Genomic DNA, 27,498 nt, shown 5'->3' on the forward strand with positions numbered 1-27,498 from the left:
TGAAAAATTTATAAATAACGATATGATAAATTTACAGATAAATTTATAGATAAACAATACGAAAAATTACGACCATTCGATAATAGTATAATCTTGAAATAATGTATTTTTATATATTTATTATAATATAACTTTTTTTTTCAAATATACATTTATCGCGTAACATGATATATCGCAGTTTAAAATTCAATCGCGGTATTTCGATTATTTTTTGTTGCAATCAATGTTCACAGACTTCACAGGAATACACTCGCGTAAATTGTATCGCATGGTAAAGCGTTGATTGAAGAAAAAGAGAAAAACAGGATGAAATATATAACCGTTCAAGCTTGGCAATTACTATCTCCATGTTTTCTCGAATGTATGTACATGCGTGTGTATTACGAGCACATATTTTCATTCCGTGAAACATCGATATCAAGTTTATTCGCGAATAACAAAAAGCTGGTTGTGTTGTAAAATTTTCGCTCAGGAAAAATCCATTCAATCGAGAGAAGATCGTGTGACTAAAACAAAGAGAGGGCTGTACTTCGCAAGTATTTTGTGTAAAAGTCATTTTCTGTAACGTTGAATATACGTATCTCGTATAATCCTGTCGTTTCGCTGATTAAGACACTCTTGTTAAGTGCAAAACCGTCCCGCTTGTGAAATGCGAAACTTTCTAAAATTCAGAATTAATCCGCAACGCCGTTCTTTTTTTCCCCGCGGGCTTAGAGCCTTAGCCTGCAACCTAATGAACTTGACGCACCTGGGACACGCAAATTGCCTCGTCGCTGCATCGGCCACTTTGTCGCGCCTTTCTTTTGCTTTCTTTGTCGGTTCGTAACATTGCATCACTGCGCTCAGTTCGTACGGAGACTATTCGGGGCAGGCGATGCGACGGTACGCGCGCGAGTTTTAACGACTTTAATTGAAGCGCATTCAATCAGTCGACCGACGCCTGAGAGCGACGCGGCCGGAAAATTTCTTTTTGCTATAATCTATAAATCATACGAACGTTTATGCGTGGCGCGAGGGATCCTTGGTCGGGAGCCTCTCTCCCGATGCATGTAGGTCAATCCGCACGTGTCGGCTCCGCGGTTTGAGAGGTCACTGCTTGCGGGTGGAAGTGACGTGTAATAGCCGGCCGATTTATCGATTTTTAATCCCCCGGAACGAGATCGGCCGCTTGGATGGACGATGCACGCTGTGCATATGCGTTATTTGTTTTGTCCGGCTCTGTTTCACTGCGACTCCAATTCGCCGCGCCGTTGTGAATCTCGTTGTGAATATTGCGAATGTGTATCGCGAGCGTATCGGATTCCGCGAATGGATGAGCGCGACAGAGACGCGTGTCCAGCGTTCAGAAAAATCCGATTTCAATAAGTGAGATAATAGAGAAGAGAGAGGAGAGAGATTGGAACAATTATACGAATTATATGACGAAGAAAATGGGTCGCGTATTAAAAAAAATTCTGCGAGTAATAGTATTCTTTTTCTTCCGTATCAGAGGCAATAATTTTTAAGTTGCCATATTTTCATGTGGCCACGCAACAGTTTTCTATATACTTACTGTATGGCTAACGATAACGACAATTTATAGCAATTTAGTATTTCATAAATAAAGTAATATTACTTCATAAATAAGTACTTATGTGTCGCTGCAGATTTATTTCTAAAATGGAGGAATATATTATTCAGATTCCGCTTGATCTGGATTTTCTTTTTAGACACCGAATATCAATCGTATGTACATTATATTGTGTGAATAATATAATGCTGCGAATATACTCACCGGTCCCAAGTACTGTGCATTAGCAACGGTTGTTTCGGGCGCTGCGAAGGCCGGCGTGCCAGCTTGTCCTGTCAATAACTCTCCAGATTCTCTTAAATCCGTGCTGACGCCTAAATCAGCGATTTTAATCCTGCCGTCTCTGTCCACCAGTAGATTGCTTGGCTTTATGTCACGATGTACTATTTTCTGATAATGCACTGTGAAAACAAGTAAATACCATATAATACCTTTTTTGACGAACGTGATTTTAGAATTCAGTTAAAAAAATTTGAATATTATGTTGAAGATATTTGTAGTTACATAGAGTATTTCTAGATAAGGTTAGACATCGTATTTACGTAACAAATAAATACATCTCATTTATCCCCCCTCCCTCTCGTGAAATTAGACCGGTCTTACAAGTTTTTAAGTCGATTATTATCTAAGCAGCTTTATGTTTTATTGAATAGTGTCTGACACGACCATACTACACTCTCATGTAAAGTATACTAACGCGGTTACTGGGTTTACGTAATGCATGTGACGCATCTTTCGTCATTGATCCGCGATGAACGTTGTGATCCATAATAGGCACCAGATATATTACGCAAATCCGCATGTCGGGATTTGCATTCTATTACACCGGCACACAAAAAAAAAATGTCGAGTGCGAAGACTGCCACATGGTAGGTTCTATTCCTTGCGATGTATCTAAAGACCTGAAAGCAGTCCCACCTCGAGATTGGCTCTTGATTCCATTCTACAGGCCTGGTGAGGGGGTGAAGTTTGAAAAATCGATTTGTATGTGAATTTATCGACTTTTTTTTAGTAAAATTGAAGGTTCGCTTATTCTGACTGTTGATTTGGATTCAGCGGCTCAAATTGCATGAAAATTGACTATATTTAAAAAATTCAAAATGGCGGATCCAATATGGCCGACGATGTTTAAAAAAATTTTCTGATTTTCTTGAATCTTTGTACTCGCGAGTTTTTCGGGTTGCTTACTCTGAATCTGAATTTTTCGTAACCCTTCGCATTGCCATGAGAATATAAATTCAAGTAATTCTTGTCCTGTAAAACATTAGCTTCCGTGTTTATTTATTTTTCTTTTTCTATTTTTGCGACTAGGACACCTCCCCGTGGTGAAGGCGGGCAACGAATTCTCGGCTAAGTTTCTAGGTTAAAATAATGTCTTCATGGCAAAAATAAAGAAAAAGTTTACGATGCAGAGGATGGAAACCTCAGTATCGGCGTCCGGTTAGGTTGGGAAAGCGGGACCGCGGGCGTCGTCATCATGTAACCGTAAAAATTTGCACGATTGTATAGATAACGCGAATTGCTTCTGCTTCGTTTGCAGCAAGTATGAGGTTCCAAAAAATCGTAAAAAAATCAATGATAAAAAAAAATATATAAAAAATGTTTTGATAGGGAGATACCAAATGTGGATAGACGTTGGATTCCCAATGTCGTATGCAGTAACTGTTATAAAATATTGAATAGCTGGGAAGAAGGTAAAAAGATAAAATATAAATACCCTACCGTTTGGATAGAACCTGAAAATCGCGAGGATTGCTATTTTTGCAACACGAATGTTAAAGGGATAAACAATAAGAAAAAAGGGAGTATTTATTATAATGAAAAAGTTTCTATAGTGTATCCAGTGTTAGAAAATGCAGATATCAAAGATGACGTTATTGAAAGAATAAACATTGATGAAGATGAAGGAAATGGAGATGAAGATTTGGATTCTGAAAGTGTAATGGACATAGATACTAATTATGACTTCCAAAGTAACGATAAGAGCGAATGCCATGCAGGTGATAACAGTGATAATGATGAAGATGATAAATTCCAAGATAGCAACAATAATAATAATGTCGAAGACGATGATATTAGTGATGATGGTGATGATGGCAGTGAAGATGAGGACAATCCATTTGCATCAAAAGTCAAAACTCCTCGAGTTTGGTCACAGGAAAAACTAAATGACGTGATTTCACCAGGATATAAAGGACATGGAAAAACGATATCAAGGGAAATGGAATAAGAATATGTTAGCGGACTATTGTTGGGCGCTGAAAAGAGATACACCAGAGGACACAAAGAAGAGAAAACGAGCTCCTCTCAGGAGATCATTTGAAACCAAGAGGATACGGTATTCAAGACACAAAGAATGAAAATACCATGAACAAATTTTTCTCTCCTTTTGAACAAACAAACAAAGTAACACAACAAAAGTCGGTAAATTCACATACAAATCGATTTTTCAAACTTCACCCCCTCACCAGGCCTGTAGAATGGAATCAAGAGCCAATCTCGAGGTGGGACTGCTTTCAGGTCTTTAGATACATCGCAAGGAATAGAACCTACCATGTGGCAGTCTTCGCACTCGACATTTTTTTTTGTATGCCGGTGTTATTTAACGCGTACGTGATAAACATGGTGCATGCCAAATGTGGACATATACTACCCAATGTGATTAAAACGCGAATCCTCTACATTTTGAAAATCCCTTCAGGAGATAAAAAAACGGAATTGAAAAGAAAAAAGAATGAATTTTTAAATCTCAATAATTATTGTTCAATGTGTGGTAACATGAGTAAAATCAATTTCAAAACGTTGCATGCGTTTATTATTCTCCACATGTAGAATTTAATTTTAATAATAAATAATTTGACGAAGTATATGTATGAGACTTCTTGGATTTTTTAAGAAAAATTTATTTGCAATAGATCTGAATTTCTAAGAAAACAGAATATATGTAGATACAATGACTTACAATATTCGACTCCCATGACAACATCGCGAAAATAACGCCTGGCCGTTGCCTCATTCAGAGGCTTGTCGGTGGGTATAAGGAGAATTTCACCCCTGTGGACCAGTTCGAAGACCAGGTAGAGATTGTCCTTGTCAGGATGGTCGAGCACCTCGACAAGTTTCACAACGTTGGGATGATCGAGTTTCTTCAGGATGGCGATTTCCTTGTAAACTTTCGCCAAGGGATCGGCGCCGGCTCTACGCGGTGGTATCCTCCCAAATATCCCCGTTTTCTTCATTAATTTCCTTTTGCTCACTATCTTCATAGCGTAATACGTGCCGTCCTCCTCGTTGAAGACCTTTTTCACGACACCGAAGGAGCCCTGTGCACGTGCGAAGTGATGCATAAGTGAAGGCGCGAAAGGCACATAGTTGACAGCGCGTTTCTGTACTCAAGCGAGGTGACATTTGAATTTTTCAGGGGTTTTCTTTGCGTGGAATTCTCAATTATTACTGTTTAATTCAACCTTTAATTCTCTCGACATTCTTGACAAACCAACGCATTATTGAGTGTTCTTGAGAAGATCATTGTCAACGTGAAGAACAATTTTATTTACGCGATGTAGATAGTCTATTTGCAATAAGTTACAACTCGATATTTGATTTCGATAAAAATAGTAAATTATTTAAGTATCTCAATGGAATAATAATATTTCTTAATACCGTATTTAATTTGTTTTTTAACAAAGGTTATTTTTATTGTTAGAGAGTATATTTTCTTTCTTTTCAACGATTTCTCATTGACGCAAGTTTCAGGTGGAACAGTCTTAACATTGATACGAAAAATATTATTAAGTAATACTCTGTGACATGAATAGGTTTTCTATAAAGAGGAAGTATGTTTTATCGATAATCTCATGACTCTCTCCGCATCCTTTTACCTTAACCTTGCAACCCTTTTTGTGGTTCAGCTGCGCTGTTATCATAATGTGCTTTATATCACCGTGGCGACTAGGTCGAAGGTCGTCGGCGATGCTATCGGGAGTGGAAGCATAATTTTATAGTTCACGGTATGGTCACCTTTGAGCACGTCCGGTCGTGGTTGTTATTTCGTTATAAATATATAAGCGACGAGAGCAAAATTTAATAACGTATCTATAACATGTATCTTAATCTCGCATCTAATAATGAATATAACTTTCCAAGGTTGACTTTATGTGGTTTTGAAAATTTATATTAGTTGACAAGGATAGCTTGCCAAAATGATTTGTTATGATTAGAATATGTTATTCGTATCACCTACGCAGTTATCAATTAGAGGTAGTTAATTCACTCATGAGATATAAATTAATTATCAGAAATAGTTGTTGACACAATGTAATACTTGGTAATGATTATCTGGTTTTTTTTATCTCGATAAGATCTTTACCGTATAATTATGTATAGCGAAGAAGGATCGATGTAACGACATTGCCGAGAAGGAAACAGATCGATACATTAATATACTATTTATAAGTGCATGACGGCGGCGATTGCGCGATTTCGAACATTTCAATGTCACGGGGTTGAAGTAATTAATCGTCGGCATTAAACTCTATTCCGATCGATGGCTCTTACCTCGACGAGGAATTCAATCTCGAGTTCGAATGCAGTTTTAAACGATACGGTAAGGGAAGAGAAATTAAATCGTGAACTTTGCGAGTCTGTCTCTCTCTTTTTCTATTTGCCGCTCATCGAAGATAATCTCACGCGCGGAGTGACATTTGCCCTTGTTTGTAAAAAGTATTTTACTCTCTCTTTTTTTTCTGCTTTTCCTCCTCTCTCTCTCTCTCTCTCTCTCTCTCTCTCTCTCTCTTTCTCTCCAGGGAAACGATCCCTGGCGCGAACCTCAAGATCGTGCGCAGCAAACTTCTTCTCGCAGTTGGAAGCTTCGCACTTTTCACTCAGTTATAGCAAAGTGCGAAGTTATTGCGGCGGTTGTCTTGTTCCCTTTCTCGTATTTATTTTGAATCCTATCACGTTATACTAGGTGTGTAAGTATTGACCTCCACAGTCTCATTTTCGCGCGGGCATTTGTGTGGGTTTTCATTTGAGGGGATTGCGTCGTTTACATCAAACGGAATTTGCTTTTCTAAAACGCGCGAGCGACTTTTAACCTTTTTGTACTATTCTACGTTTCAAGTTTATTCAGTATTATTTCCTTAGGTAATTCTTGCGCGAAGACGATTAAACGTTTTTATTTAAGTTGTTGCTTTTGAGTCCTTATTTAATCAATTGAAAGATCAACAGAAAAGAAGTCAAGCCAGAGATGAAAAATAAATGTATATTCCAAACAGAGAAATTCAACTCATTAGATAAGAGTTACACAGCAAACAATTCCTGAGAAAACGCGTCAGCAAATTAGCGTAGACCGATAAACAGGAAAAAAATGCAATCATTTATCTCGTAAATACATCGACAATTATAATGATTAAGCGAATAAATGCGCATAAAGACGGCGGCAAAAGCCTTGACGATTTTAATAATTTCTGCGTCGTTCGAATTTCCGTTCCCTACAGGCAATGTTGCGTTACCGGGTGCGATATATAACGTGATTATCGGTAATAATTCCGTAACTGCGCAGCTGTTAATTACTTCTTAACAAGTACGAAGGATGGGCAGAAGGGGAAATTGCTGAAAATGATGACTCGCGGCACGAGTTATTGGTTATTGGAGGAAGCGTCCATGCTCGATATCGATAATTATATCATTCTCCCGTTTGTTACGTGAGCGCCGTGAAATGGTTTCGCTCTTCAATGAGAGGAATGCGATACGTTGATCCTCTTATCGACAAATACAGTTTGATTGTTAAAATGCCGCGACCATAATTGAAAAGGTATTAGACTGTTGCAAACTGTCCAATGTCCACCACGAAATTGACTTGGCGCAAGATAGGTTGTAATATTTTTCACTTATATAGATTAGGTCAAAGAGATGAAATTTTCACACTCTCTCGTAACTTTAACAATTGAAAAATCATTTATTACTTACAAGTAAGTTTGTAAATAAATTTTACAGTAGTATTTCGTATTATCTTGTTAAATAAATTTTACGGTAGTATTTCGTATTATCTTTCCATATAGATTTGACAAATTTAAAACTAATTCCTTTCTAACAAAGATATATTTGTACGATTTCTAATAGTTTTTATATAAACGACTAAGTGTACGTAGGTATATAAAGATTTTGGGGGCAAATATAAATGACGTAATTATCTCTCTTTCTTGATTTTGAATGGATTTTAGTGGAATTAAAATCTTACCTTTCCGATCTCGTTCAGCACTTTGTATTGATTCAATTGTTGGCCGTCATGTTGGCTATCGACGGAGCATTCCCTATTGAGCGCTCGGATGCGTTTCCTGGGCAATCTATGAGGGCTGGCGTGAGGGTAGCGAGAATGAACGGATTTGTAGGTGACATCAGCTTTCTCGAACAGTCGCTGGCTCGGTCCTGCTTCGTCGGGTAAGGATAATTTTCTCAAATCTATAGTCCGATTATTATCCGAGGCAATAATAGTTTCCACGTTTGTCTTGTGCACATTCTTACAATTCGAGTTGCCGCTAGCAGAATGATCGATGGTTGTGTCGACCACTCGCTGAATCGTGTCCACCTCGTCTGATGGTGCATTTTTGTCGTTATTGCGCGGAACATAAATATTGGGGTTCCTGAAGATAGACGTCACTTGGATTTCGCCTAAGAAAATATTGACAACGGTGAAAATTCTGACAAATTAATTTTGAAGAAAGTATACATTTTATGCCGTCATTTTTTGTCTTACCATTAAGCATTCCATTAAGTAATAAAATTGAGAGGGACGAAAAATATAAGTTTTATAAAAATAAGATTATATTATACAAGTAATCTGTTTTAAATAAAAATAATGTATATTCGATGAAAATTGATTATATATAAGAACATTTTAGGCCGTTTCTTGTTAAATCTTTTCATCCACGATATTTATCTGGAGGATTCTCTAATTACCCGTTCCACGAATTTCAAGAATTTCGCTCTATCTAATTTGAAAATCTATTATAGATCGCATTGGTAGCGATGCAGTTTACTTACTGAGACGCGTTGTCAGCCCATCATTGATCTCCTGGGTCTGGAAACTCCTCTGCCGCGGTAGAGTTTTGTTTCTGACAACCTCCTTTGCCTCATCAACGTTGGGCATGTCGAGGCCGGAGGAGCTCGACACCTTTCTGTGTATCTCCGTCGTCGGCATTCCCTTTGCTGTATCTGTAGACGCCTCAATGTTCTCAATGTTCTCCTCAATGTTCTCCTCTTTTCTACCAGCAAGATCCTTAATCAAGGCTCCAAGAGTTATCGGTTTCGATTTGTGTCTCTCCTTCTCTTGCTGTTGCGTATCACCGCCCGTTGCGGAATTTCTTCTATTGTCCTCGAAGCTATCTCGACGGCTCACGTAGCCGCTGCTCTGTCTTCGAAGAACATCAGTGGTGGCCTGTGTCGCAGTCTTCAATGTACCCTCTCCCTCTTCAAGGTACAGGGCGCTGTCTTTGCGTACTTCTTGGATATACTCCGGGCTCGACAGTACTTTCGATGGACCCGGCGCATCCGTCGATAATTGTTCAGCGTCAGAAGTACCTTTCGTAGTGGGTGAATTTGTGGGAGAGCTCTCGACCGCAGAACCTCTGAAAGAAAGAGAAGAGCGAATTTTTTTATGTGTGCAACACTGTTGAAAACTTTTACAATTATACGATAAAACTTAACATTTAGAAACTACGTTTATATCCTGCAGCATTTTTTTTTTTTTTACATTATCGCCATTTCTTCTCATCGGAAATTATACTCCTTCACAATACAGCGGATTGACGTAACTCTTTTCTATAGTAAAAAATTGTGTTATTAATAGTACGCATGTCCTTCTACGATGCTAATTTTATGATAAGTAAAATTTTACTTCAAAAACTTTGGATTATACCATATGTCATTTGCACCATTTATAAAATTTATAAGATTTTTTTTATCTAAGTTTTATTTTTGTATTATTGCGCCGTGGCGTTTAAAAATGCATACTTGCAGCTCGATAAGAAAATGTCAGACAGCCAACGCGCAGTAGTGGATTATCGTTTATCGAGATAATCGGTACGATACTTGACGTCACAAAATAATCACGGAACGGGAGAAAGAACGTCATCGACACGCGATTAGACGCCTTTAAATGACCACGAACGACATAAATAGAGCTTTGACAATGGATGAAGCTCATGTGACGTGATACATGAACAGCTCATTTATTGGCTTGCGTTATGTTGATAACGAGGCACAAAATACCGATAGATCAAAGTCGAGAATAGATAATGGTTCTGGTGTTCTTTAAACGACCTTGCTTATTCTTGCATTTTTCATTTAACACGCTCAATAGCGTTTCTTATATTTTTCATTGATAATATCAATGAAAGGTATTGCAGTTGCGCAAAAGTCGTATCCTTTTATAGAAGAATTATTTATATATCTCTTTCTGAATATCTTCTAATAATTTCAATACAAACAAGATATTAAATTAGTACAAAACTATGTGAATCATAATTATATTTTTTGGACTTATTACTGATAAAATAACATTGAGAAAATGATCGTAACTGAACGAAAAAGCTACAAAAAACTGTAATTTTATATAGTAATATCAATATTATTGTTAGAAAACTGTAATTTTTTGTGGTTGATGCATTCAATAAAAAGAATGCAACGAAAGAATAAGAACGATTTTGTCTTATTTATTGTCTTATTTACGGAACAAAGCAACGTGACATGTATGACTTCGAACTATAGTCTTGGATTATGTTTGTTAATCTTAAGATTCTCAATCAACCTTGGAAAATACGTTACAGACAAAAAAGTACCTATTCTACAAACAGTATTTATATATTTGTGTCTGTATGTGTGTGTTTAATAATATTTAATGCCGTGTTATAGAATGATAATAGTGACATTATGATAATTGCTATTAAAGCGATTTGGTACACAGTAAACGCCAAACGTTCGTTAATTCCGTCTGATGTCGAATAAAGCTAGAAAACTCTTAAATTAAGTCAATGTGCGGACACGGTAACTAAGATAATAGTTTAACATCATGTAAATTGAGACGTTGAGACCCTGAAGAGTCGAGCGGTGAAATCCTCCTTAAATTTCAAATTTTATGGAGTCGCGTATAAATATGTGCTCGTTCACGGCAGAGACGAGCAATCTGCAATTGAGATTCGTTAGCGATGCGGTCACACGCGTTGAAATGTGAAAATATGAAATTTAAATGACAAATCGGCTCTGTGGTCTCCTGCTTGCCCTGAGATCCCTGAGATAAAGTGGAGCAAAATAAGATAAAATCGTCGACACGTGTCGACAATGAGCTCACGTTCTTTTCAATACAATGGCAACCAGCTTTCATCTCGTTCGCGTCGTATGTGACAAGGTTCCGGAATATCTTTTGCACGAAGTGAGGCAAAATTAGGATGTGATTAAATGAAACATTTTAATCCAATTTACTGGATCTTGCGTGACATCGGGCCAATTCCTTTTAGTGACACAAGTCGACACAAACATCGTTCTATCCTTCTTGGCATTCAATGAATAACAAAGACAGAACGACACTTGTGTCGACTTGTGTCACTAAAAGGAATTGGCCTATAGTTAATAAATTAAATTCGTTATTATGTAGTTATTTATGTTGAAAATTAAGAAACTTAGCAGGCTAATTTGATGAAGGAAGAATATATTATCCTTATGTATCATATCGTTTTGTAACGTTTAGCCCACAACAGTTAAATTTACGACTTTTGATACTTTTGCACACAAATAGACAATATAAAAAATGTATATTTATTAATTAATTAGGTATACACACATGTGATATAATATTTAACGTTAACCATTACTTCAACAAGAGTCGCGTGACTATTACTTGGTCAAGATTAAATCTTTCTTTCGCGTGACGGTGCAACTTGTCAGAACTTCACTTCGCCTCCTGGAGAAGCATGCACCGTAATTCTACGTCTACATCATAAGCATTTTCGCGGGCGTAAAAGTCGACAGTCAAAACACCGATAATGCGCGATAGTCCATTTTTCATCCTTCGTAGATGATGGAATAATGGAAGGCGCAACGTTATACTTCGCGGCACGCGAGGCGCCGCTTGCTGCCCGCCTGATGCACCCAGCGAGTGAAGTGCGATTCGACACGAAGCCGGTGCTCGGGTATGTGGATCAATTGTACGGTCCAAACTAGGCCAATGAATGCAATAGCGAGATGCAAGATCCGCATTCGCCGCCGCATGGACAAAGTTGCATCAAACTCAAAATATGCTCCTTCGACGCGAAGAGGGTTGTGAGCGATGGCGCCGTCTGAGATGGACAAACTTGAAACTCTAATAAGAATCGTGATATTGCATTTCTCGACTCAACTATCAATCTTCTAAGTTTGTGTTGATAAAGTTACAAAGGAGTATTTAACATATATAATATAAATGTTATCTCTTTGCATGAAAAAATATATTATACAATTAAAATTTCTAAAAATTAAAAGAATAATTGAATGAAAAGGATAAGATAAGAAATTATATTATTGGACTGTTTGTGTAAATGTACAATATATTTTCATAGCAAATAGATAGAAAAAGCATTTTCTGTCCATCCATAATTAAGCATAGTTTAATTTTAGAGAACTTTTACTCCCGACTGCTGCCAACCGAAGGTTGTATTTTTTTATCTTTATTTTCTATGAAAATAAAGATAAAATAAATATACGGAAACATCCCTAATTTGATCATTATCTTTATTCTCTTAGATTTATCTCTGTATATTTTCCTCTTATTTCTACTATATATATAATAAAGACCTTAGAGGATCAAAATATAAAGATAACTATTCGGAATTCGCCATAATTAGCCATTCCCTCGTAGAATCAAATTCCACTACGGTGTGCTGAAGCGTTCTTCGACAATTTGCTTACACAAGCGCGTAGGGAATAGTTGCGCGCATCATCGCTTACAAATGCGTCGAGTAAGGGGAGGTAGTTCAGCGCAAACCTATCAAACTATTCCCGTATTATCCCGCACAAACTGCATACTGGATTCAGAATTGCACACTACAATTTCGAGTGTTGCTTTAATTATAACTTTGATGTTTCAATATCGTTTATTCTGACGTAACAAACGCGGTGGATTTAATTATCGCGATTTACTATTGGAAAATAAATAGATTGCTAGCTATCTTAAATTAAACATGAGCAACTTTAAAGTTTAATCATAATGTTAGAGTAATATTAAATTATTATTAATATTAAAGTTAATAAAATCAATTAAATTATAATCATAACATTTTTCAGTATCTATTAGTGAAAAAGGAAACACATACTCTGTGCTTCTGTGATAGTTACACTTACATTTATTGTAAATAGAGATTATTTTTTATACAAGAAAGATATGTGTTGAAAAATTGGTTCGAATTCTAAGTTTGCTCATTATTAAGAACTTTTCTTACTAAACTTGTTAGGTATTATTAGCCTTTCTCAATAGTTCAATTTGTACAAGTTATACTTTTACATACAATTTTCAACTTTTTGAATCGTAAAAATGCACAAGAAATTTGCGATGTTGCAACAAAAATTGGCCGCAGTGACACATGTTTACGCGTAAGAACATGCGTGTCATTTGAAGAATTACATGCATCGTCATACACTGAGGAGACTGGTGTTACGAGTGTCTGATACAATAATGTAAAGCTACGTAAAAAGAAGTTTTGCAATTTAAAAAATTCTGTCGTGTATTGAAAATTGAAATGGCTCGTAATTAAGATGAAATCAAACATACATATGCGTGTAAGCTCTTTCGTCATAAGTTCTTCGTAATATTTCAAGAATTCTATCGTACATTATTCATGGAAATTGCGCAGCTGTAAGATTGAAAAAAAAAAATCTTTCACACCTTCGCGTTGAGACAAGTTTTCATTTATAATTGAACACATCGAACGAGGAAAATTGTTCTTACACGCGTTTCTTCGCACAAACGCACACATATCTCGGCAACCGGTTGTCACCTATTACGATCAGCAAGGAATATTGCTGGAACGTTACAGCGTACCGCAGAAAAACGCTTTAACACTCGATGAGGCCGCGAACGATCCGCGAATGCCAACGAGCGAATGTGAACATGCAGGTTTTGATCCCGGGATCACGCGATCGCCGCAAAAACTGGGCGACGCGTGTCCGTTGTTTATGTACGTGAAGCACGTACGACCGCGGAATGCGTATTTATCTACATTTTGTCTCGCCGTTGCATCCGCGTCGGTTAAATCCGACCGACAAATGAGCGATACGCGCACGTATGCAACGTAAATTGCAATACACGGTCGGCGTAGCGCCGATGAGAATCGAGAGGCGTTAGATGACTCGACAACCAAGCAATTTGCCTACGTTGTAGATTTTTTTATCTCTAAAAGCTATTTTTTCATCAATACTTGATTTTTTAATTTTTATCGCATTAGTTTTTTAAAAAAGTTTAGTTTCCTAAAAAGTTATTTTTCTGTGATATGTTTCTTCTGAGAAGACTCCTTTGCGTGTTAAAATATTATTTTTCTTTCACTTTGATAGCTTATTAATTTTTTTTCTCTTAAAGAAAGATGAAAGCTTATTTAGTGTGATTAAAAAGTCCTCTACTGATGGAAATTGAATTCATCTTTAAAATAAAAGTTCAGCAAAAAGATTAATATTTTCTGTTATTTTATATTTCCGGAAGTAGTGCGAGGAAATATGATGCAAGGAGAAAAACGGGTGAACGTTAATAATGAAACGATCAGTTGGTTTATACGGTCGTGCGGAGAAAGCGTAAGAAAACGTGAGAATCTCGCGTTCCTCTGGTAAATTGCGTAACGCAGAAATGATAAAAGTATGCCACCACGTTTGGAACTGCCTCATTACTTGTGAATTGTTATGTACAATAGTATGTCAAACGCATTTCCATGTATCGCCCGCAGACAAATAATTCGTTTTATTGTTTATCCATTTCTGGCTACGGCCAATATTGCAAAAACCATAAGCGATGCGATAAGAACATTATAACTTGTAATAATCTTATCACAAAATGGTTGATCATTCGGCTTTTACTACTTCCTCCGCGACAACCTCGACCAAAAGTTTAGTCCCATGTGTACGTATATGTCTAAGGGCCAATTTCACCAGCGTTGGTTAACTGTAACCTTCGGTTAAACTCACTCATCGCCTCTTTCTAAGGGAGCAGTTAGAAAGAAATGAAGAGTGAATTTAATCGAAGGTTACAGTTAACCGACGCTGGTAAAATTGACCCTAAGAGATCGATAATTGGATCGGGTCATCATAGAAAAATGTATATATAATATTGACGTGGTACTAATGGATAATACAAGGAATATTATTTACCATCGCATAACTTCTTTTATTAACTATTTTTGTCACGGTAGGAGTAAACTTCTTGCTAGAACTGTCACCAACACACGGAACAATTTACGTATATACAGACGATAAATGCTGCAACGACAAATGTTGTTCGCTCGCCCGATATGTCAAATATAATACCAAAAATATCTTGCTTCTCAAGGCTATATTTTCAAAACTATATATGGTAATTTATTCTCCAATTTTTTAGGAATATTTTCGTGTAGTTTCTCTCTAGCATTCTCTCGTTTTTTATTCAATTCTTAAATGTAGTTATTCTGCATTAAATATATCTTTTTAAATGTAAATCGGAGAAAATTAAAATTTTCAGTAGTATAAATTAATCTTGGTATATGTCATCGTCTGACGGATGTATAAAATATAAGGAATAACGGGACTCCGTTTAATCGTGCATTATTGTAAATCTCAGTTTCGTGAGGTAACGCGGATTGTGCGCGCGTGATCATGAATTACGTTTTTTTACGCATGTGACAGTCACGAATGCGATACTTGAAAGATTTTCTCAATTATTAGATTACTGAAATATAATATGCATACTTGTCGTAAAAGAAATATAGTTAATAAGGATTCTCATAATTACTTCGCGTCACTCTGCTTTGATATTACATGCTTAAACCTTGAAATTTCTAGATAATTCCTAGGCTTTCCTTGATATTTCTTATAGTTAATGCTTTGATAATGTATATATCCGAGCAGCGGTAGCAATTACAATTTTTTAAATTATCCCTTATGTTGCGTAATCTTATAGTCTTAATTTTTGTTTATAAAGTAAAGTTAAATGTTGAATTATACGTATTAATCGTTAATTAACTACTTTTCAAAATTATACATAGGAAAATATAATTGTCTTAAAAAAAATTGCGTTTTACAGAGAAATATTTCAATATCAAAATATCAGAGTTTAACTTTTGTTCTTAATATATCAGTATGACTATGATATATATTTTTGCATGCTGAGAGAGTTTGTCATGCAATGGCACAATTGTGCATCTTCGGTTACTTCTGTCGAAACGATCGGAAAAAGTTGCGCAACGAAAGTTAAAGTTCTTAATCGAAGAGAGGTCGTAAAGTCCCCCGCGATTGATCTGGACGTGTCTTAATTAAGATTCATGTCTGCGAGGCATTAATCAACTGCGAACGGCATGCCGAGAAGCTCCGAATAATTAATTGTTATTCCGGGAATGAGCATACACGATACACGTCGCGCGTTTGGTGTACACACTTACATTCTTCCTTTATCCGAAGGACAAATCGGCCACAAGCTCGGCGTAATCAGGATGATGGTGGGTGTTGAACCAATATATTAATTAAACTGTAATTACATTGTGCGTACTCACAGCGCGCGTCACGCAACACGCTCGCCCATGCGGGTATCTAATAACGAACGTACTGAGCGCACGTTGTTTATCATCGAATTTACAAGTATGATTTATTTACTGGCGCAATTATCTCGAAAGTGCACAATTTTAGGATCGCGCAAATAATGTCGTCAATGCAAACACCAAGCCTGCTACGTTGAGAAATTTCATTGTAATTTAATAAAGTAAATGTGAGGGAAATATGTGAAATGACAGTTGCACAACATGATATTTTTACGGTTTTAACGCATAGACTGCATAGAACATTTGGCAAAATAGAAAATGGCGATATAAATTTTTATAATTTTACATTGTATCATAATATAATACGATACCATTCATAGGATATACATTCAGAGGAGCTAAAATGCGAAGCGGAAAAGTTCTTGTTGACTGACAGTTGTACCTTTGACATTAAATCAAGCGGAGTCCATTAATTAATGCCATCCGTGTAATTCTACCTTTAAATTATTGAAAGCTCCTACGATGTAACGTTCAGGCGTTCCGTCGACATGCGGATCTATCTGGTCGCGGTAGAAGCTGCAACTCCCGGGTCTCGAGTTTTAGCAAATGCGCTGTATTATTTGCTCCTGACATAAAACAAAGGCCTCAGGGAACCATACATTGCCGCTTTACGATGCGTATACCACGGTTCATATAGCACAGTTGGTATAGCAAATAACACAATATACGATAAATCCTTCAAAGCATTGCCGGATGTCGTGCTATTTTCTTATTCGCGCTGCTGATATTTTGTGTCGTGACTTCTGACGCAAGGTTTCCAAGAGAAACCTTTACAACGACGCAGCTACCTTTTACTAAAATATACGAAGCACTAGAGTCCATAAATCCATTATTTTTCTAGTATAGTATCTCTTAAAAACGCTGGGCTTAATTTTAAATGCAGATTCTTCTTTTACTGCTTGGGAATAGATTTCTTCTATATTAAGGCGTCACATTCGGAACATCGATAACTTTCAAGTAAGCGACAGGAATTAGGAATTCTTCGTAATTTGAATATTTCTCGAAAACAATTAAACGACTTTATATTTAAATTCAAGCTGACTGTATTTTCTTGGAATTTTATTTTCTAAAGAATTTATGCATAAGGATCTTACGTCGCACTAATTCTTGACTTGAAATAAAGTGGAGACCGAAGTATATGTGCGACTGTCGCGAAAATAAAAAAGAAAGAGAGAAATAACGGTAACATAAATTCTCTATAAGTCTCCATTTTTGTGCTGAAGAGAATAATGATGACCGAGATATCGCGGTTGATCGAACGAGTTTGTTCTACACGGAAAGAATTTTTTGTTATATTTTACCCTTAAATTCATTACAAACTTGGGACAACTTGGCAACCAAGGAATTTTTAAAATATACAAAAGACATTTTACAAACAACGTGATAAAAATTACCAAGCAGATTGGTAAATTTTGAAAAAATATTGAAATTTCTTAGATATATTTTAGTAAAATTAATCAAACATATTTTATATTTTAATGTAATAGATATTAATATTTTTTATTATGGTAGATATTAATCAGAATAGCTCGCATAAAATTTTTGGTGGTACATGTTGTCCCACAACTACCATAATTTCAGGGTAAATTTTAAGAGAAAATTCTCTCCGTGTACTGAAAGGTTTCTCGATCGCGAGAATAATTCATGTGATCGAATATGTATCAGAACCTATCGGTATATAATTACGTGAGTGTTTTATATAAAATTAAATGCGACTTTGTGCAATTGAAACAAAAAAAAAACGCTGTATGTTGATTAACATTTATTTACGATGGAATTTTATATAGAAGTATCCATAAATACGTCTATGGAAGTATTTAATTAAATATTTTTGCGTTTTTTTTAGAATAACGTATATTAAAGAAATAGAGTTTCGAAAACTGTATGTTGATTATTGCAAAAGATATCGAATCTTATATCAATGACTTATGTCTCTTTTCAATCAATCAATCTGTCGATATAGTTTATCGTCACTTATTATAATTAGTCCATTGAAATATCATATTTCAAGTTTTCAAGTGAAATATATATATGATGCATTACATCAAAATTATGTCAGATTATAGATTTTTGATCGGTTCATTGGCATATCCTCAAGATATCTCACGATTTTCGTTTGGCACGCAATACTTGGGAAACCGCAAACGCAATGCGGAACCTTATATAATCGACGAATAAACTTCTTTTTCAACTTGGCTACACTTCGGTCTTGCTAACCTCTACGAAAAGTTTTTCTGAAAGCGCACGAAATACTAAACGCGGTCCTTAGCGAACTTCGACGGGACGAGTGTCGAGTTACTCGAGAAGTCTCGAGCAAGAGAATTTCGTTAATTTCAGAGAAAGTTACGAAAATGACATTCCGCTATAGAATAAAGGCTAAAAGATTTCGTTACGAACAGTCAATAAGTATAAAAGTAAAAGCCTCTTGCAAAACTTAAAATGTTAATTTTTTGCAAGACCAAAGAAAGCAAAAAATATAAAGTGAATGAAATCTTCTTTTCACTAGAAAGTTAAAGAAAAATCAACGCATTGCATATATCGAGTGGGATATCGATTTTATTAGATCTTGCCTAATTTTTGTTTTAGCTAAAAATTTTATAAATTACAAAATTACATAATAATAAATCTATGTAACTAAAATATTATTTTCGCTTTTATCATTATTATTTGAAGTTTTAACTGAAACAGCTTGACATTGAATCACATTCTACATACATATGGTAGCGATAATTTTAACATCAACATTCACATTCGCATCTTTTTAAGTATTTTATCAATATGTTTTTATCAATTTGATCCAGGATGTTTTTAAAGTTTTTGCTTCACCAGTCTCGTCGTCACTGGTAAACGTTGATATGATACGGGATAATTGACTTATTACAATTTGTGGAAAGAAATTATTTCTTGAGAGAGAAACACGAATCTTGTATTAAACAATATATTTCGTCGCAATGGATATCTCTCGTAACCCGGATTACTCCGAGTTTCACATTGGATTACACATATCCTTTCTTCTAATTATATTTCTATGTAAATCAATCTACGTATATCTGTTTTGTATAAACATCGTTAAAATGGATGTTTTATACACAATAATGTTATCGCAGAAAAATTACTTTCGTATTTCCATTTTGTGAATGCTGGATAAAAATAGAAAGGATTTTTTATTTTATATGAATAAAACATTAATAATTTGTGAACTGAATATGCATATAAAAGTAACAAAGATAAAATTATTATTTTTATATTAATGTGCTTATTATCTACGAAAAATACGGTCATCATCTCTATAAATTGGGAATTATTACTAAAATATTCAATTTTGATAAAGATTAAATTTTTCATGAAAACTGTTAAATTGTTTAAATATTCCGAGGAGTAATGTTTCGGGAGACGTCTGATATTTTATATTAATTTCAAATTTCTGTAACAACGTACACAGTCGGACATTTCTGAAAAATAATTATTTCTTGCAGTAATTCAGGCAGAACCATTTGAATGCTATGAGTCAATTATGATAAAAGAGAGGACGAGAGACTGTCGCGCAAAAAAAGAATATATCTCTCACGATAACAATGTTAAGTTTGGCATAATGCAGACAGGCGAGTCGAGTCAAGGGGACAGAGAGGAGACCGAAGTGTCTCCTGCTGGCTATTAGTCAGTTACTAACGTGACGGTGTCTCGACTAATGGCGTTATTAACGACACGGTTGTGTACGTGACTCCCTATAGCTTCTGTGTATCGTTTTCATGCATTGTTACAGCGGTGTGCATCAACGATCAATATCATTCGCAATTAGAGGGCCGTGTCATTTTTCGCGATAGGGATCACAAAATGCGTTAGGCGACCTTTTTTAGCTCGGAAAAAGAAAGATGTACTCGAATTAATTATAATTAATGGATGCAAATTTTTTAAGAAAATTTCTGCTTTTAAGAGAATATATATAATAATATTAAAGAAGAAATTACTTCTAATATATTTTAATACATCTCTATTTAATTTAAGATGAAAATATAATATATGAAAGAAAACTAGATATATGTTTTGTAATATTCTTCGTGCATTATTATACCTATTAATAATTTCTAAGGGATAAAGAAAGAATTTAGTATCTTAGCGTTGATTTCACTTCGCTTTAAACGGAAGTTTTCAAAAGGAGAAAATTGTTTTTATTTTCTATACTGGATAGAGTAAAGGAGTCATAGTAAAAAGATTGTCTATTTTGAACATAACATATATTTGACTCATTGTTTGCTGGTAAGTCGCCGTAAAATGAAATTCGTGAAGTTAACAAAGAACACAAAGTGAAATCTCGATCCTGGAAGAAGCCTCAAAAACTGAAATAACAGAGCGTCCATTCACGTTTCTGTAATAACGGTTAGCTTAAAGTGCTTTGATTAACATGATAAAGTACAAGCTCATGGACGTCCAATGATTATACATCACTTTCATGAACCATTGCACTATGTCATACGAACAATTGAGCGGTCATTAATAACGTGATCGTTAACACCTGGTCGTGAATATATTGCTCTTTGACAACATTTCATTTGTTGTTATAAACCCGAAGGGATGGGAAGCTTGCGATCATAGTTGTTTACGCGAAATTACACAAAAATTTCCAAAGTTGTACATCGCATTTTACAAATTCCTTCTTTTATAAATTGCACATCGCACATTTTACAAATTCTTTCATTCATAAATTTTTAAAAATTTTGAAAATTTTGAAATCAACGTAATTTACGACCATTTGATCCATAAATTCGGCAAGCGCGTCCATACGATATATATTATTTAATAACACCCACACAAATTTTTAGTATTGAAGCTACCGGACACAAATATCACGGTCGACGTATCGCACCACTCTCTCGCATCACTTCGGAATTACACACGATTCCGTTAAATGGAGATGCACTGCGCGCACAGACGCATATATCCTCGGAGTATGACATTTCGAACTGCGATCGCGTGCATCATTCCTCCGTTTCATTCCTTTTACCCTAACCGGCAGACTGAATTAATGATGCGTCGCGCCGTCGACCAGCACGTTCGTTTGCGACTATCGTCGACGCAAATCGATATTGCGATCCGATCGATTCCGATGCATGTTGCACACGGGGTACGTTTTAGACTATAAATGATCCCGCGATAAGTACGTCACCGGTCTTGCCGGTGCTCGTGGGCGAAGTCGTCTTAAATTAATCATGTTCTTTCGATACAATCGGCTCAACATTTCTCGTTGCTTCGTATTTTCCTAAATCGATTACATTTCCAGACTTTTGCATTCGATTCCTGCAGAATCATCACGCTATTAGCATTCTTCAGAGTCTATCTAAAATTTCTATCCTTCTGTATAAACAAATTGCACTTAACTGTCTAATCGTTAGTTTGCTTACTTTTTGCATTTATTGTGCAAACATAATTAAAACGGTTTTTGAAGCAATGAAGAGGATATTAAAAGTAAAGCGTTATCGTTATCATGATAAAGTATAAATATATCCTTTGCCAATTAAAGTTTAGATCTCGCTATAGTTATAATGTTCATCTTCTCATCTATCGTGCTATTACGTGAACATTTAAGCGCTATAATTATCCTTCAGCATTTAATTTGCATTAGATGTTTATGGCACGGGATGAATTGTGTTGGTCGGATTTAATGCGATCAACAGCTCAATTAATTGTGGTTAAATGCAATTAGTCAGACTAATCTGTCGCGTTTCTTCCGTTTCGGCTTAGGATATCATGCGGGTTGATGTGCATTTGTATGCTTTATTTATAAAATAAAAATTAAAATTTATGATAATATTTACATTGTTAGAATAAAAAAAATGTATCAAATTTAAAAATATTGGTAATTAATAACAAAATATATGCATATAAATATATCCATTCCAATATTTAAGTTTCCATATTATTCATTGACATTATTTTTTATTGTATTATTGTTTACACTTACAGCATTATCATTTGGCAAAATAAAATATTGTGTAATTATCATAAGTAAAATATATAACTTCCATAAATCGATATTTCACATTTCCTTAGTTATCGGCGATACATCAGCATGTAATCCTCGTATATCGAAATGGCGCATAGTAACTTTCCGCAGTTTGCCGCAACATTCAATTAATCTTATTAATCGGCGAGACTGCTCGTTGTCGACGAGTTATACGCGACACATTTTATCGCATTATACGCGAGTGCGCACGACTCGCGACGTCTTCAAAGCCCGGATCGAATTAATAACGTTCTATTAATTGATCCTGATTGACATTACAGTTCACGTGTATCACGAAGTTGTTCGCAGCTAGCCAGATTGTTACCTGGCTACACAATGCTATTACACTCGTTCGCAACTGTGTGCGGTTTGCGGACATAAAACTTTTGAAGCATCACGAATTACACGCTTCGAGATTATCCGATTTCACAATGTATACGATAGAAGGATTTCGGGCGGGAGTTTACGAACGATCGTAAAGATAAAACTTTTATGCGCTTTTGTCAACAGTGTTGAATATAATTTTGTTTGCATAATAAATAATAAATGGAAAAGAGGAGCTTTGCGAAAACAGAATAAGTTTTTAATTTAATAGAAACTCATTTGCATAATAGATTCTCGGATAATAATTTGTATTCCAATAATTATTTATTGTTCGAATTATGCATGTCAGCTTTCAACATATATTTTCACGTAAATAATCACTTAAAAAATGTTGAGATACACAATAACGTCAAATTATCCTAAGAATTTTGAAATTGCTAATACTTTATGCTTATAATAGACAATTATCCAATTATTATCCAATTATTCTCCAATTATTTTCTTTTTTTCATGAAGTTTTTTTTATACTCATCTTTTCAAAACAGTATATTATATAATCTTAATTTTAACCCTTAAATGCCACACCTCTCAAGAATCTCGTAAATGACACATGGGGTCTAAAAGACCCCAGCATGAAAAATGTCTCCTTACTTATTGATTTTTTGATATTTAGTTATGAAAATTATTTTCAATGTTGTTCAAGGCTTAGAAAAGAGAATAAAATGCTTATATTGTTAAAATTTCAATTTCAACATAGTATACAAAATTAAGATCGCCAACAGTTAAAATATTGGCTCCAAAATAAAAAAAATAAAAAATAAAAAATAAATAAATATGAGCTCCATTTTTGGCGGGAACATTTGAAAATATATCATTGTAAAGGGTCTGGGGTCCGCTGGATCCCGGGTGGCATTTAAGGGTTAAGTATGAATTATAAAAACCGCTGCATTTTTTATGAAAAAGACTTCATCGTATTTGGGGGATAAACAAACCAGCGGTTAAATATAATCCCAATTTTATTTACATATAAACTACTGGAACTTTGTTACTTCCTCGTTTATACAAAAATCTCTTACCTATCAAAAAAGTCTCCAATAACTGCACGCGTTTCCAATCTGCGTCGATCTATCGCCGCAATCTATCAATGGTTCACAAACATTCATCAATCCATCATCGGAATGATCTCCTCTTCCCTGACACTTCTTATGAATGTCTCAAGTACTTTTCACGCTCGATAGCATCGGCCACTCGGTCGCACGCGATATTTAATTAAAGCTGCGAAGAGATCAATCGGATCACTCACGTTCGCGAGCGGGATTTCGAAAAAGAGTAAAAGATAATATGAAAACTGCACCCGGCGATTTTCGTACTCTATTTCCGACGCTTCGTACGCATCCGCTTCGGATTCCGGGGACGAACTCGTTTGTTCAATCGCGTTGCTCTCCGCTCCGACCGCCGACTACATGCAGCTCTGGCGGAGTTTGGACCGACCGCGTGTTTTTCCCACCATCGGCCTTTCGGGCCGATACTCCAGTCGTATATTGTACCCGCCTGCTCCGCTCCGATCTCGTGTTGCGTAATAATGACAGATAGAGAAGAGCGAGAGAGAAAAAGAAAGAGAATGCGCGCACGGAGGTGCAGCATCCGCGATAGAGCCCTGATCCGGCCGATTCGAAATATGAAAGAATATGCAAAACGTTCTCATTTTACCATTGACAATTGAGAAAATTTCCCGGGAAGATTTGGCAACTATTAACTTTTGGCAACGTTTTACGTGGTTTAATAAAAAGACTTAAAATTATTGTATTATTAAATTATATTTGTAATAATATAAGCGAAAAATTTTTTAAAGAGTAACGTAGATAAAGGAAAGAAGAATTTGATGTTTCACAACAATTTGTTTTTTTGTCCTTGGATATGTTCAACGCATGATCTTGCAAGAAGCATGCAGATATTTCCGAACGACTAGCTTCACATAGAACGGTGAACGATTGAGCTTATGTAAAGCGGGTTTCGTGTTTCCCTTGCAAATTTATTATTCGGCTTTTGTGTTTGGTGCCCTTTTGTAACGCGCTCGTCTGCACGTGCCTGAACGCGTCTTTGATCCACAACGATCTTCTGATCGTAGAAAGTGGGGTATCCCCTGGATCTTTCGACCAGTCTGACCTGCGTCATCTCTGCAACGACGTATTTCCATGTGGCACATGCGTATATTGGGAAGTATGGGCGTGTGTGGCGCATTTGAGCTCGTAAAGCCCCTTGCACAATGCCAGGCAACAGGCAATAGGAACAGGGAATAGAAATCAGAAATCATGTATAAATGCAGAATAAACAGTGACACAGGCAACAGACACAGAGTTTCCGTCACGTTGGAAATTCTGTGTCTATTGCCTGTTGCCTGTTGCCAACCAATCATAGCATTCGAATTTTTTAGGTTGTAATTAACGATTTTTTGGTTATTTCCTGTTCCTATTGCCTGTTGCCTGGCATTGTGCAAGGGGCTTAAGCCTCGCTGTTTGGAGAATACAGTTCTTTTATTCGATGATGTGCGGATGTTTTTGCGAACTCTCACATTCGGTGAACACTCTTGTTCCGATATAAATATACTCGCAGGTTATAGATATCTTGTACTTGAAATTACGGAAGATTTTTTTTTTGTCACTTCCGGACAATTTGCTCGAAGTTCTATGGTGATACGAGGAAATCGGAAAGTTTCTCGAGAAAGAATATATATTTTTCGTCGCAACATTCCTCAGTGACTCGAAAGTAATTACTTCGCATTGTCGCATGCTTGCAATAATGCCTCAACGAGAGAGTCGCGAAAGAATCGCTTTAAGACGCGTGAGGAATATCAAAACGTCTCGATACGGCAATAATAGTTATGCAGTTTCGCTAGAAAAAAGCGATAATTTATAACTTTGACCTTCTTGGCAATATGCCACTGTAATTCGCGTAGGAAACGCTGTCATTATTGCATCTATTATGTCGCAGCGATGTAAATTATGCTGAGACATTCTGTTGGCAACCACTGTGGAACTTGTACAATTCAAATCATTGATATTTATGGTTGCCAAACACGTATCGACCGTACAGTTAATCACGCAGGTGATGTTCGATTTTCTCGCGCAAAATTTAGAAATACCGCAGAAGATTAATTTTATAAAAAAAACTAAACGTAATTGAATAAATCAAATAATAGAAATAATGCCTTGATAAGCCTTCTCACAATATCAATTTATTGAAGTATATTTAATATTTAGTTCATAACATTAAGAGAAAGAAAATAAAATTAAAAAGTAATTATTAATGGATTACTGGAATAGGAAATCTTGAACATAGTAATTTATTTATAATAGTTAACATTATTTTTTAAAGAACTAGTGATGATATAATGAGTCATAACTAATGTAAAAAATATGAAACATAATATTTTATCAAATAGTCGAGATGTTTTTGAGTAAATAACCATCCACTATAATAATCATTATATTACCCTTTACGCAATTATTAAAAATATAAAATATTTTACATATTTTAGTCATTGATGTACGAGATATAAACACACATTTCTAAAATAAGAAGTCATTTAAAAGATCGCTAATATTTAAATTTTCGATGAGAATTCCTTTCGATAAAGCTGCAGCGGTTAGATCGTATAAAATGATCGTCGAGATAATATATGCCCATTTACATACGCATCCGGCAAAACATACCAGATGTTTCTGAGTAACTGCGCCGCAACGTACTTCCTATGTGTGTCATAATTATTAACGCCGCCGCAAACTTCCTTCTACATCTCCACGATTAACAGCTTGTGAATAGACATTCTTACGTCATGGCGGCCTAAAATATTCTCAGTTGTTTAAATTTATTCGATGGAGTTTTAAGGAAGAAAGATTTAAAGGATTCTCGTAGACCTCTAATGTGCGAAATTTTATTATCAGTTTACTTTTTACACAAGAAGTTGCAAACCGAAAAGTTTCGGAGAATGTTGGCTGATAGGCCAGTCCAATTTCCAGTCGATTTTTCGAGCGAATTTCCAATCTCGGCAGACAATGTGCTTTTGAAATTTAACTGTGCAAACTTTGTGAAGAACTTTGCACATAGAGGAAAAGAAATTTAATTATTCGTACATATGAAACCCTTTAATGAAAGGCTCTTTTCGACACATCCCAAAGATATCTCGCTTTGCAAATTTAATTTGGTAGTATATTGCGCAATATACTGTGGCAAAGTTCGAAACCTCCAAACTAAGATAATTCGAGAATATATGCACTTTTCGTGGTGGGAGTTCCATAGAGTTTTATGCAATAATTGGAAATGTAACACGAGAACAGAAAGTAATTTAATTTTGTTATAGGATAAAATTAATTAATACAACGAAAACTAGTAAAAGAGATAATTTTATGGAAATAAACTTTTCATAATAACTATAGCTCTTATATAATAAAATTAATTACTTTGGAGAAAGTTACACTATTCAATTTTATACTAGAAATTATTAATATAGAAGAGAGTTGTACGATGAATTAATACATTTTTTATTTTAATGTATGCTAGAATCACGTAACTCTTTTTTCTGCCTTAATGTTAAAAATGGATATAAATTCCAATTGAGTGTAATTTAATATAACAATATGTCTCTTTATTCTTTCTCTTTCTCTTTCTCTTTAAATGGTCGCTCGCGATTAATCACTGGTAGCGACACTGTAAAAAGGGATACTAATATCGGTATTTTGCGATACTGCAAAAAAAGATATAAAGATGCTAATGCTTCAGAGAAAGGCAATCAGCTCTTAATC

At 35.5% G+C, this 27,498-nt stretch overlaps 1 protein-coding gene across 1 annotated transcript in view; it reads right to left on the minus strand.

Moving 5' to 3' along the window:
* The window catches only part of LOC139777368 (calcium/calmodulin-dependent protein kinase kinase), a 71,361-nt gene that overhangs the window by 14,647 nt on the left and 29,216 nt on the right, over nt 1–27,498 (minus strand). Inside the window, exons 4-7 of the mRNA XM_071714753.1 lie at nt 8,615–9,198; nt 7,812–8,242; nt 4,533–4,893; nt 1,775–1,971 (exon numbers count right to left, since the gene is read on the minus strand). Coding sequence (XP_071570854.1) covers nt 1,775–1,971; nt 4,533–4,893; nt 7,812–8,242; nt 8,615–9,198 — 1,573 coding nt within the window. The remainder of the gene's footprint in view (nt 1–1,774; nt 1,972–4,532; nt 4,894–7,811; nt 8,243–8,614; nt 9,199–27,498) is intronic.

The sequence above is a fragment of the Temnothorax nylanderi genome, unplaced genomic scaffold (genome assembly GCF_030848795.1).
Source record: "Temnothorax nylanderi isolate EJ_2023f unplaced genomic scaffold, tnyl_v1.0 TNYL_tig0146_pilon, whole genome shotgun sequence".
NCBI classification, from domain to species: Eukaryota; Metazoa; Arthropoda; class Insecta; order Hymenoptera; family Formicidae; genus Temnothorax; species Temnothorax nylanderi.